This window comes from Sebastes umbrosus, chromosome 24, assembly GCF_015220745.1.
Source record: "Sebastes umbrosus isolate fSebUmb1 chromosome 24, fSebUmb1.pri, whole genome shotgun sequence".
NCBI lineage: Eukaryota > Metazoa > Chordata > Actinopteri > Perciformes > Sebastidae > Sebastes > Sebastes umbrosus.
The window spans coordinates 942647-955292 of record NC_051292.1 but is presented as its reverse complement, the minus strand read 5'-3'; the positions used below and the strand labels follow the sequence as shown (position 1 = coordinate 955292).

Genomic DNA, 12646 nt, shown 5'->3' with positions numbered 1-12646 from the left:
CACAGGTTGTGAAATGTTCTTACTTTATGAGCTGCTGCATTCTTTTGTGGTTAATTACTAAGAAAAGCAAGTTACTCAACGGACTGCTAAAGGCCACAAAGAGCCGGTTTGGGGAGTTTTTGAGAATGTAAGGGGCGTGATGAGAAGTACCTGCATAAAAAGAGACAGAGAGAGGCACACAGCAGACACATCTGCCCGAGAGCAGCAACGTCCCAGAGTGGTTCACCACCGACCTCCATCTACAGAGCTTCATCTCCCTGCTGCTCCACCCGACCTCCAGACGGTAAGACAAGCTGCACACTCTTCCTCTCTCTGCCTGGCTTCAGGTAGACGACGCTTATACACCAACAGGATGACCGCTGGTCTTTAAAATCATTCTGCTTCTATCAAGATGCATCATGGTAACTCAGTGTATCGACAAGAATATTAATTTTCAGTCTGCAGTGACTTCAGGAAAACAAAGAAAAATACTGCACTGCTTATTAAAATGATTTAGAAATATTAATTTTATCATTTTGAGATTCTTTTGGTTACTCTCAAAGTATTTCTGATCTATTAATTCCTTATTCTGCACCAGCTGTTGTTGAGTCTTTTAGCTTGAACACTATGGAATAAAGCCCCCTTCTGTTCCACATTTAAAAAGCTTATTATTACACTGCTTTCATGTTGTTCCTGTTTATTTTGTTTCAGTTCTTTTCATTTGATGAGTTACTCTTGTTATATTGTATGGTGAAACTGAAGTTCCTCATAACATCAACCACTTTTCAGTTTCTTCATTACCTTTAAGTGTGACACACTCAGATGCAAACTGTACGGAAGCCCTGAAAGGCGAGGGAGAATTTTTCTAAGTCTGATCTAAATTATTTTCTCTCCTGTGTTTGTGACTTAAGAACAGGTGGATTATGTTATGCCAGGATAATCTTTTTAAGTTCCTTTTTTTGTCTGTGAAACAGGTAAAACAAATCTCTTGTTTCACAGATGACAAAAAAGGAACTTAGAAAGATTATCTTGGCAAAAAAAAATCCACCTGTTCTTAAGTCATAAACACAGGAGAGAAAATAATTTAGATCAGACTTGGATCATCAGAAAAAACAATTCTCGCTTGCCTTTCAGGGCTTCCGTAAACATGTGTTCATTGGATGATAAAAGAAAAACTGATTTATTATTTATTTCCAAATACGTCAAATTAAACACCACTAGTACTACTGCTATTGATAACAACATGCTTTGCATTTTCTCCACTCACAATCTATATTCATCACCTTCACTCACTGCGACTGCATGGGCCTCATCTAAAAGAGTTCACATGGAGCCTTTTGCAGTCGCAGTAATTTAGTGAACAAGCTACAACTTAAGGTAATCAGTCAGGGTCCATTTAATGGATTTTAGATACAGTAAGAAACCTTTTAATAACCCCATGCAGCATGCAAGAAAGGTTTGATGAGCACTATCCCTTATACTGTATGAATGGATTAAATGAAGTGTGTTGCAGTCTCTTACTATGTGACCTGTATCTCTCCCAGCTCGGGGCTCCATCATGAAGCCGGCTGCACTGCTCCTCCTGCTGGCAGGTAAGCAGCCATTGAAACGTTTTCAGTTGTTTGGGACGCAGATAGGAGCTGGTCTGGTTATTAGGAAATATTAAAGATAATTATTAATATCAATAAACTTCATATTAATAAATTATCAATATATATTAATAATAAGGCACCAATTTGCATTGGTACATAAGCTCAAAAAGACATTAAAAAGACTATCAAAAGTAATTAATAATTATCAAAATAATTATTATTACTATTATCATTATTATATAATTACCCCAATATTTACCTCAAAATTGATAAAAAATGACTTTATTATAAACATTATTTAATAATTATATGCTAAAATAGTATCTAATGGTTAAAATAGGGCCCTGAGGCTGAGAAGCAGCTACTCTTCATCGGAGGTGGAAAACTAAAACTAATAGAAGACACTTCATCACAGGAACAAATCTCACCATTGTGGGACACAAATGTAACCTGGAAGCTAATGTCATGATTCAGGGAGTTTTTTTAGAAATTTCAAAGAAGTTATTTTCTAATTATTATCTATTTATCAGCAGACATGGAAATAAAGTATATCAATTCACTTTGTATTCTTTTCCTGGAAATGTATTAAATAAGCTACTGGGAAATAGTGGAGTACAATTATTAAATAATGTTTATTGTAATTTTTGATAACTTTTGAGGTCAATATTGGGATAATTTGGCTGTTATTCCAAATAAATTTCAAATAGGTTACTTGCTAATTATCACCAAATTACCATGACATTTGTGGACCTGTAAAATGAAGTGTTTCTAAATGTTTATTTTATTCATTCATTTAATCTTTTACACCCAGAATTCATGACGATGATGAATGTTATTTTAAATCAGAGGTGTGAATTGGGAATAAACAGTGTAAAGTTGGTCGTGATGGATTGATGTATGATGTTTGTTTTGCTTCACATTCACGCTGTAGTTGCTGCCAGCCAGGTCGACCTCAATCTGTCTAAAACGACCAACATCAGCTCGTGTCCCATCAGCTTTTATGGACGCAGTTACACATTCCTGGATGTGAGTAAAATGAAACCATGTTTGTGTTTTTATCTAACAGACAGACTGTTTGACTGTCTGGGAAAAAAATTATAAAAAATGTAAAATGGAGCCGTTCCTCTGTTATTAAACTCTACACAACTAACTGAGCAAACTAAAACCCTGAGATCAATATCAAAGTTCATAGTTCTTTCCAGAAAATATCCAAGAGATGATTATGAAATTATAGAGAAATAACAGAGCCATAAAATAGAGCATTACCAAATTATTATAAGCCTCAAAGAGTAAAACTATAGGTACGAGAAAAAAGGTACGAGAAAGATGTTTAGATATCGTTATTGACTTGAACAGGTTTTATTTTGATTAATTAAAAACCACTTAGAGTTAAACACGGAGAAATAAATGTAACTAACTAAATGTTAAATGAGATGAAACTATGCTGCTGTTGAGTCAAAGTCTTGAAAAGATTAATATTGTTACTTCATCATTGGTGTCTCTCTGGTTTCACAGGTGACCATCAATTCATCTGTTTCAATGTGTTTTAAAAATAACCAATCTGACACCGCACAAGACTGTCTGAAGTTGGAAGATGGAGGAGTTACAAAAGGGGCTGCTGTGACGGTATTTAATGTGTCAACCGACATCAAAGTACCCCCACACATCGATTCCTTTTCAACCTGCGGAATTATTATACAATACATAGGGAGGTCCGGCTATCTGGTGAGTAATCATCAGTTCCATGTTTTTACACTGATTGACCTTTCAGCCTTTTGTACAACATGAACATTTGAAAGACATTGTGTGGCAAAGGGAACTTTACATCAAAGTTAATTTCTAAAATATGTTGGAAACCATTCCCTAATGTTTTCTGTCTCTCTTCTGTTTATGCTTTCAGATGGACGTATGGTTCTACAACCTTGGGACACAAACAGCCGTGACTGTACAATCGTATCACCTTCATACATCTGATGTTGTAAGTATAGATATATCTTAGTAAATATACATGGAATGTTCATATAAAACATCTGGAAACAAAATGCAAAAAAGTAATAAATTGACTACGAGCTGTAGACGGATGTAACTGGGGGGCAGATAAACAGTCATTGATTGACATACTATATAGGGCGATCATGAGATCAACAAAAGATTATGGTTGTATAGTTTATGGAGCAGCAGCAAAGACATCATTACAAAAAGTGGATAGAGTACAGTGTAGAGCATTACGGTTATGTATCGGAGCTATTAAGTCAACACCCATTAATGCAGTATTAATTGAAGCAGGAGAGACTACACTTGAATTAAGAAGAGAGAAATTAGCTCTAGCATACTGGGTCAGGTTAAAAGGAAGCGGAGAAGAAAATCCTACAAAGGTAACATTACAAAACTGCTGGGAATACTCTAAGTTTCAAGGGTATGGATTTGGATGGACAATGGAAGAAAAAGTAAGGACTAGAGGCCTTAGAGTTCACCAGGTCCACACCAATAAGCAGCGTACCCCCCTGGCTGCTCCCAGAAGTTAAAATAGACATGAGTATCATTGAAAAGAAAAGGGAATGGCAAGTAAATGAAGTGGGAGTTAAAACAAGTGTGTACCTCAGGAACAGCTATAATAATGATCTCAAAATATATACAGATGGATCCAAAAATAAACAGGAGTGTGTGGGAGTTGGTATATATATTCCAGAATTTAAAATATCTATTTCCAAAAGAATTTCAAACCAGGTATCAGTGTACACAGCAGAAATAGTGGCAATCATCATTGCAATGCAGTGGGTTGAGGAGGTCAGACCTGACAGAGTGGTGATATGCACGGATTCAAAAGCTGTTTTGGAAAGTATACATTCAACAAAAGCTGTAAGGCAAGATCTAATCATTGAATTGTACTATAGCTTGCTAAGACTACACAGAGGGGGTATAGATGTATTATTCTGTTGGGTTCCAGCACACGAGGGGGTGAAAGGAAAAGAGTTTGCAGATAATCTAGCAAAAAGTTCACTGCAAAAAGACATTACAGTACCAGTTCTACTTGGGAAAGGAGAAGGAAAAGCTGTGATTAAAAGGAAAGGAGTTGAGATATGGCAGAAAAGATGGGAGGAGGACCAGAAAGGAAGGAGATATTTCAAAATACAAAAGTCGGTCATAACAAAGACGTATAAAGAAAGGAACAGAAGGGAAGAAATCATCATAACAAGACTCAGACTGGATCACACAGGTCTTAATGGCACTTTGGCTTTAATGGGGAAAAGGAACAGTGACATGTGTGGGGATTGTGGTGTTAAAGAAAATGTGCAGCATATCCTAATTCAATGTAAAAAGTATGAGGCTGAAAGAAAAAGATCAGAGAGGAGGGACGGGACTGGGATCTGATGGGGATACTGGGAACAGAGGGTGAGGGGGTTGAAGGCACCAGGAAGGCATTATTAATGTTCTTAAGAGACACAGGATTGGTGGATAGAATTTAAGAGTATAGGACATGATGTTACACACTCTTGTACAGTAGGTGGCGGTATGCACCTTCAAGTTGGTTGCGATCCGCCAGAAACCGAGAGAAGAAGAAGAGGAGCTCTTCTTCTTCTTCTCTCTGTATTTCAGTCTGTTGTTGACAGCTGGAGTTTCTTCTTCTCTCTCTGTATTTCAGTCTGTTGTAGACAGCAGGAGTTTCTTCTTCTCTCTGTATTTCAGTCTGTTGTTGACAGCTGGAGTTTCTTCTTCTTCTCTCTGTATTTCAGTCTGTTGTTGACAGCTGGAGTTTCTTCTTCTCTCTGTATTTCAGTCTGTTGTAGACAGCAGGAGTTTCTTCTTCTCTCTGTATTTCAGTCTGTTGTTGACAGCTGGAGTTTCTTCTTCTCTCTGTATTTCAGTCTGTTGTTGACAGCTAGAGTTTCTTCTTCTCTCTGTATTTCAGTCTGTTGTAGACAGCAGGAGGAGTTTCTTCTTCTCTCTGTATTTCAGTCTGTTGTTGACAGCTGGAGTTTCTTCTTCTTCTCTCTGTATTTCAGTCTGTTGTTGACAGCTGGAGTTTCTTCTTCTCTCTCTGTATTTCAGTCTGTTGTAGACAGCTGGAGTTTCTTCTTCTTCTCTCTGTATTTCAGTCTGTTGTAGACAGCAGGAGTTTCTTCTTCTTCTCTCTGTATTTCAGTCTGTTGTTGACAGCTGGAGTTTCTTCTTCTCTCTGTATTTCAGTCTGTTGTTGACAGCAGGAGTTTCTTCTTCTCTCTGTATTTCAGTCTGTTGTTGACAGCTGGAGTTTCTTCTTCTCTCTGTATTTCAGTCTGTTGTTGACAGCTGGAGTTTCTTCTTCTCTCTGTATTTCAGTCTGTTGTTGACAGCAGGAGTTTCTTCTTCTCTCTGTATTTCAGTCTGTTGTTGACAGCTGGAGTTTCTTCTTCTCTCTGTATTTCAGTCTGTTGTTGACAGCTGGAGTTTCTTCTTCTTCTCTCTGTATTTCAGTCTGTTGTTGACAGCAGGAGGAGTTTCTTCTTCTCTCTTTATTTCAGTCTGTTGTTGACAGCTGGAGTTTCTTCTTCTTCTCTCTGTATTTCAGTCTGTTGTTGACAGCTGGAGTTTCTTCTTCTTCTCTCTGTATTTCAGTCTGTTGTAGACAGCTGGAGTTTCTTCTTCTCTCTCTGTATTTCAGTCTGTTGTTGACAGCTGGAGTTTCTTCTTCTCTCTCTGTATTTCAGTCTGTTGTAGACAGCTGGAGTTTCTTCTTCTTCTCTCTGTATTTCAGTCTGTTGTAGACAGCAGGAGTTTCTTCTTCTTCTCTCTGTATTTCAGTCTGTTGTTGACAGCTGGAGTTTCTTCTTCTCTCTGTATTTCAGTCTGTTGTTGACAGCAGGAGTTTCTTCTTCTCTCTGTATTTCAGTCTGTTGTTGACAGCTGGAGTTTCTTCTTCTCTCTGTATTTCAGTCTGTTGTTGACAGCTGGAGTTTCTTCTTCTCTCTGTATTTCAGTCTGTTGTTGACAGCTGGAGTTTCTTCTTCTTCTCTCTGTATTTCAGTCTGTTGTTGACAGCAGGAGGAGTTTCTTCTTCTCTCTTTATTTCAGTCTGTTGTTGACAGCTGGAGTTTCTTCTTCTTCTCTCTGTATTTCAGTCTGTTGTTGACAGCTGGAGTTTCTTCTTCTTCTCTCTGTATTTCAGTCTGTTGTTGACAGCTGGAGTTTCTTCTTCTCTCTCTGTATTTCAGTCTGTTGTTGACAGCTGGAGTTTCTTCTTCTCTCTCTGTATTTCAGTCTGTTGTTGACAGCTGGAGTTTCTTCTTCTCTCTCTGTATTTCAGTCTGTTGTTGACAGCTAGAGTTTCTTCTTCTCTCTCTGTATTTCAGTCTGTTGTTGACAGCTGGAGTTTCTTCTTCTTCTCTCTGTATTTCAGTCTGTTGTTGACAGCAGGAGGAGTTTCTTCTTCTCTCTGTATTTCAGTCTGTTGTTGACAGCAGGAGGAGTTTCTTCTTCTCTCTGTATTTCAGTCTGTTGTTGACAGCTGGAGTTTCTTCTTCTCTCTGTATTTCAGTCTGTTGTTGACAGCAGGAGGAGCAGTGGTCCGCCGTGGAGCCGCGACAGATGACAGGAGGAATGGAGGAATATCAGAACGGCAGCGAGGTCTGACCCCAAATCTATTTCTATATATTATATCTACCTATTCTGAGATGTGTCCCGTCCAAGTTAGCTACTGGCTATCTGCCATAGCTACTAGCTACTAGCTATCTGCCCTAGCTACTAGCTACTAGCTATCTGCCATAGCTACTAGCTACTAGCTATCTGCCCTAGCTACTAGCTACTAGCTATCTGCCCTAGCTACTAGCTACTAGCTATCTGCCCTAGCTACTAGCTATCTGCCCTAGCTACTAGCTACTAGCTATCTGCCATAGCTACTAGCTACTAGCTATCTGCCCTAGCTACTAGCTACTAGCTATCTGCCCTAGCTACTAGCTATCTGCCCTAGCTACTAGCTACTAGCTATCTGCCCTAGCTACTAGCTACTAGCTATCTGCCCTAGCTACTAGCTACTAGCTATCTGCCCTAGCTACTAGCTATCTGCCCTAGCTACTAGCTACTAGCTATCTGCCCTAGCTACTAGCTACTAGCTATCTGCCCTAGCTACTAGCTACTAGCTATCTGCCCTAGCTACTAGCTATCTGCCCTAGCTACTAGCTACTAGCTATCTGCCCTAGCTACTAGCTACTAGCTACTAGCTATCTGCCATAGCTACAAGCTACTAGCTATCTGCCCTAGCTACTAGCTACTAGCTATCTGCCCTAGCTACTAGCTATCTGCCCTAGCTACTAGCTACTAGCTATCTGCCCTAGCTACTAGCTACTAGCTATCTGCCCTAGCTACTAGCTACTAGCTACTAGCTATCTGCCATAGCTACAAGCTACTAGCTATCTGCCCTAGCTACTAGCTACTAGCTATCTGCCCTAGCTACTAGCTACTAGCTATCTGCCATAGCTACTAGCTAGCTGCCCTAGCTACTAGCTACTAGCTGCTAGCTGCATTAGCTAGTAGCTAGTAGCTAGTAGCTAGGGCAGCTAGCTAGTAGCTAATGCAGCTAGCTAGGGCATTGGCAGAGCATTTTGGCAAATCTTTCTTGGGCGCTCCCCACATAATCAGCTGTGCTGCTCATCCCACAAATGCATGATCCTCACAAGTGTGACATCATTGTGAAGGTCAATAAACAGGCTTTACAACCATGTATAATACAATGACCATTAACATTGGAACAACAGAGAAATAATCCACCAAACACAAGTTTACCAGTTTATATTTAAAATATAAAAATGTGACTGTTGTACTGTTATCTATTCTATAATTAGATTACTATTACTCATGCATTAATGTAAAAGCAGGATGTTACTGTTGTAGATGGCTGAGCTGGAGCTCATTTTGATTAATGATTGTTTTCATTATGGATTAATCTGCTGATTAATTTCTCCATTAATCAATTGATTGTTTGATTTGTAAAAATAGTAAGAAATGGCATCACAAAGATCCAGTGACACCTTCACGATATTTGCTTCAATATTAGTACTAATACATTAATATTATTAACAACATTAAAAGGAAAAGCAGCAAATCTGGAACCAGGAAATGTTTTTACATGGAAAATGACATAAAGATAGCTAGCAATTAATTGTCCATCTATTAACTAATCGATTTATGGACTTGTATAACCTGTTGGGTAGTTTAATTGAGAACAAAACATCATATTTTATAAACTCCTAATATGTTTTGTGTCTAAATACTGTAATCTGTTTTTTTTTTAATGAGAATGTATATAAACTATGTATGTATGATAACTTACATTGACTCATATTTGTCTGTTGCTTCCCATTTTCCAGGGCTCCTTCAACTCTGAAGAAGCTGATAATATTGTCAAAGAGGTAATGTTAACCCTTCAACATCAAGTTTCCTTTTGTTTCCTCTATTTTGAATAGCTTTAAATTCTTATTATTCCGCTTTATCAGACCGTACATTAGCTTGTTCCATCTCTTAACTATGACTCTATAATTACAAACTAGTGATAAAGGTCTTTGAAGGAAACTTCAGACCTATTTAATCTATTTTTTGGGAATGTATTGTTTCATTTGTCATTCTTTTTACCAACTAAATTGAGCCAAATGATGTTTTGTAAATGAATGCAATCACATTAAATCAATAAATGAAAAACACAGACGGAAAACATAAAAACAAACAGCCTAGATAATCCCCTAATCATATTGTCTGTATTTCTCACGCATGATATCTATGCTGCACTGCCGAGGTATAACATGTAAATTGACTTCTAGTTCCTCCAAATGTTAGGAATTAAAATATTAACCAGCCACATTATAACAGTAGCAGAGTATTCGTTGTATTTTGCTGCTGTAAAGGTTCACTGTTGATTCAGATGTGCACAGGATTATTAAAAGAATCGGTTTCAATGTTAGAGGTACTCATCTCTGAAATAATGTAAAACATGTCAGATCAAAATTGAAATTGGATGAAATTTGGAAGACATGAGCCAACAACCCCGTGAAGCTGTTTTAAAGACTGATTTCTGTCATATTTTTGTCTTCTATTTCACTGGTGCACTTCTAAATTTTTACAAATAGTGGATCATGTATTTAGGAGGTCTTCAATAATCTGGTTAAAACTGTACTCGGGTTTGTAACGGGGGTATTTAGTGAAGTGCACAACAGTGTTGCCTCTTTATTTCAGTCTCCTCAGGGTGAAACAGCACCCAGTGACTTCCACATGACTGTAAACACTCATGAATGTGTGTGTTTGTGTCTTTATCTCAGTGTATCGAGAACGTTGTGGGTGGTGACGACTACAGCCAGAGTCAGGTGAACAAATGGACCGCCAGCATCGTGGAGCGCTGCCTTACACAGCTGGTCAAACAGGGGAAACCGTACAAGTACATCGGTATGTCTGTGTTGCCACTGTGGTTTCAGATGTGTCAACACGTTCTCACTCCCAACTCGTCAAACACCGCCGCTTGGTCAATGGCCTTACGCTTCAAAATATGACGCTCTAGGTGTCAGTTTCCACGCATTACATGCATAGTGTCTTTTCAAAATAAACTCCTAACGTAGGTTTACTTAGTTTTTAGGTTTACTTGGTTAGGTTTAGGCAAAGATCGTTGTTTTGGTTCAAATAAGTAATAATAATAATAATAATAATAATATTAGGGCTGTCAATCGATTAAAATATTTAATCACGATTAATTGCATGATTGTCCATAGTTAATCGAGATTAATCGCACATTTTTTTATTTGTTCAAAATGTCCCTTAAAGGGAGATTTGTCAAATATTTATTAATCTTATCAACATGGGAGTGGACAAATATGCTTTATGCAAATCAATTATCAACACAAAACAATGACAGATATTGTCCAGAAACCCTCACAGGTACTGCATTTAGCATAAAACAATATGCTCCAATCATAACATGGCAAACTGCAGCCCAACAGGCAACAACAGCTGTCAGTGTGTCAGTGTGCTGACTTGACTATGACTTACCCCCAAACTGTCTGTAAAGGGGAGACTCGTAGGTACCCATAGAACCCATTTACATTCACTGATCTGGAGGTCAGAGGTCAAGGGACCCCTTTGAAAATGGACATGGCAGATTTTCCTCGCCAAAATTTAGAGAAAGTTTGAAGTGTTATTTAACCTTGTTCATGATATGAATCATGACAAGATATTATGACATAGTTGGTAGTTGTGATAAATTGCAGCTTTATGTTTGTAACTTCCATACCGACGACGTGTGTGTGCCGCTGTGTGCCGATGTAAAACCATCATGTGGCGGCGTAAGTTTGGAGCATTACTTAGCTAGTTAGAATGACATGGTTGGTACCAATGAATTTTTTAGGCTCTCATATGATACCAGTATCTTCAATCTAGCTTTAAAACTGAGCTATTATCGCGTTAACTTTGACAGCCCTAATAGAAAGTAAAGGCAAACGTAGAAAACTGTACTCCTCTTAGGACAGCTGGCATTCAAACATGCATGTATTGTAGTGAGACGCCACCACAATAATGGCGACTTGTTTACTTCCACTATTTCCCCAGACTCGTGTCTATTTAAGAGGGAAGTAAACAAGTTGTAGGTGTGACTGCATCTAAGTAAAATATTCAAATTAGAATCCAAAATGTAATAAAGTGCTTACTGGGACTGTTTCTCCTTACAGTGACATGTGCTGTGATGCAGAAAACAGGAGCAGGCCTCCACACAGCTAACTCCTGCTACTGGGACACGGCCATGGACGGTAAGACACTCTGATAATAAAAACCTCATCAAGTAGAGCTATGTGTATCTATTGTTTTTAGGTTGATCTGTTGCCAGTGTTTCATTCAGGTCACTTCTGTTTTCTATTGTTGTATTCTGCTCTTGTTTAGTTCTCTTCCTGTCTCTTCTCTTCTGATGTTTTGTCTCATTTTACTAATACCACACTGTAAAAAATACTCCACTACAAGTAAAAGTACTGCATTCCAAACCCTACTTCAGTAAAAGTACTAATACCACACTGTAAAAATACTCCACTACAAGTAAAAGTACTGCATTCCAAGCCTTACTTCAGTAAAAGTACTAATACCACACTGTAAACATACTCCACTACAAGTAAAAGTACTGCATTCCAAACCTTACTTCAGTAAAAGTACTAATACCACACCGTAAAAATACTCCACTACAAGTAAAAGTACTGCATTCCAAACCTTACTTCAGTAAAAGTACTAATACCACACTGTAAAAATACTCCACTACAAGTAAAAGTACTGCATTCCAAGCCTTACTTCAGTAAAAGTACCAATACCACACTGTAGAAATACTCCACTACAAGTAAAAGTACTGCATTCCAAGCCTTACTTCAGTAAAAGTACTAATACCCCACTGTGAAAATACTCCACTACAAGTAAAAGTACTGCATTCTCACTCACCTACTTGTTGTTGATGTGTGTGCAGGAAGCTGCACCGTGAGGTGGGAAAACCGCACCATGTACTGTGTGGTCAGTGTGTTTGCTGTGGCTGTCGCATAGGACACACACACTCATAAGAACCAGTACCACCAGAGGAGTAGTGCTGCAGTGTGTTCCTGTGAACAGCAGGAGGCCACCAAGTGCCATACAGCTGGAAGCTTGACCTTTAACCTCTAAAGGAAAAGAACACAACTGTATTTTCAGCCTTCTGATGCATGCACACATCATCATCTTAATGTATTTATCTTCTCTTGTCACTGCAGTGTTTTAGTAGTGTCACATCTAGCTGTATTTATCAACCGCTTTCTTCTTCTTCTTCTTCTTCTTCTTCTTCTGTGTTTTCTGATGTTTATCATGTGTATCATGTCAACAAAGAGAGAGGATTTTTGTACTCGGAGCAGGAAAATAAACATGAAGAGATTTTATGAGCAAACAGCAGTATTCAGTCATTTATCTTAAATCAATAAAGGCAGAAAACACCACAACGGCTTATTTATTCTACTGATTTTATATCTACACTTCCACTTCTTTGTTTTATTTTATCCACCGTTCAGATGCACTTCTGCTGATTGTGCTCTAAGACTTTAAATTAATTCATCAGTGATGGT

At 38.3% G+C, this 12646-nt stretch overlaps 1 protein-coding gene across 2 annotated transcripts; it reads left to right on the top strand.

Annotated features, from left to right (window-relative positions):
* The first annotated feature begins 6026 nt into the window (after nt 1–6026).
* On the top strand, nt 6027–12520 carry LOC119483406 (dynein light chain Tctex-type 1-like). Of its 2 annotated transcripts, XM_037761502.1 has the most exons (6): nt 6027–6072; nt 7101–7175; nt 8915–8956; nt 9857–9980; nt 11252–11329; nt 12025–12520. In XM_037761502.1, the coding sequence occupies exons 2-6, from the start codon at nt 7137–7139 to the stop codon at nt 12096–12098; spliced, it is 357 nt and encodes a 118-aa protein (XP_037617430.1). In that variant the 5' UTR covers nt 6027–6072; nt 7101–7136; the 3' UTR covers nt 12099–12520. The 2 variants fall into 2 exon arrangements, with proteins under 2 accessions (XP_037617430.1, XP_037617428.1); XM_037761500.1 differs by lacking the exon at nt 6027–6072 and having other exon boundaries at nt 7011–7175.
* The last annotated feature ends 126 nt before the right edge of the window (nt 12521–12646 follow it).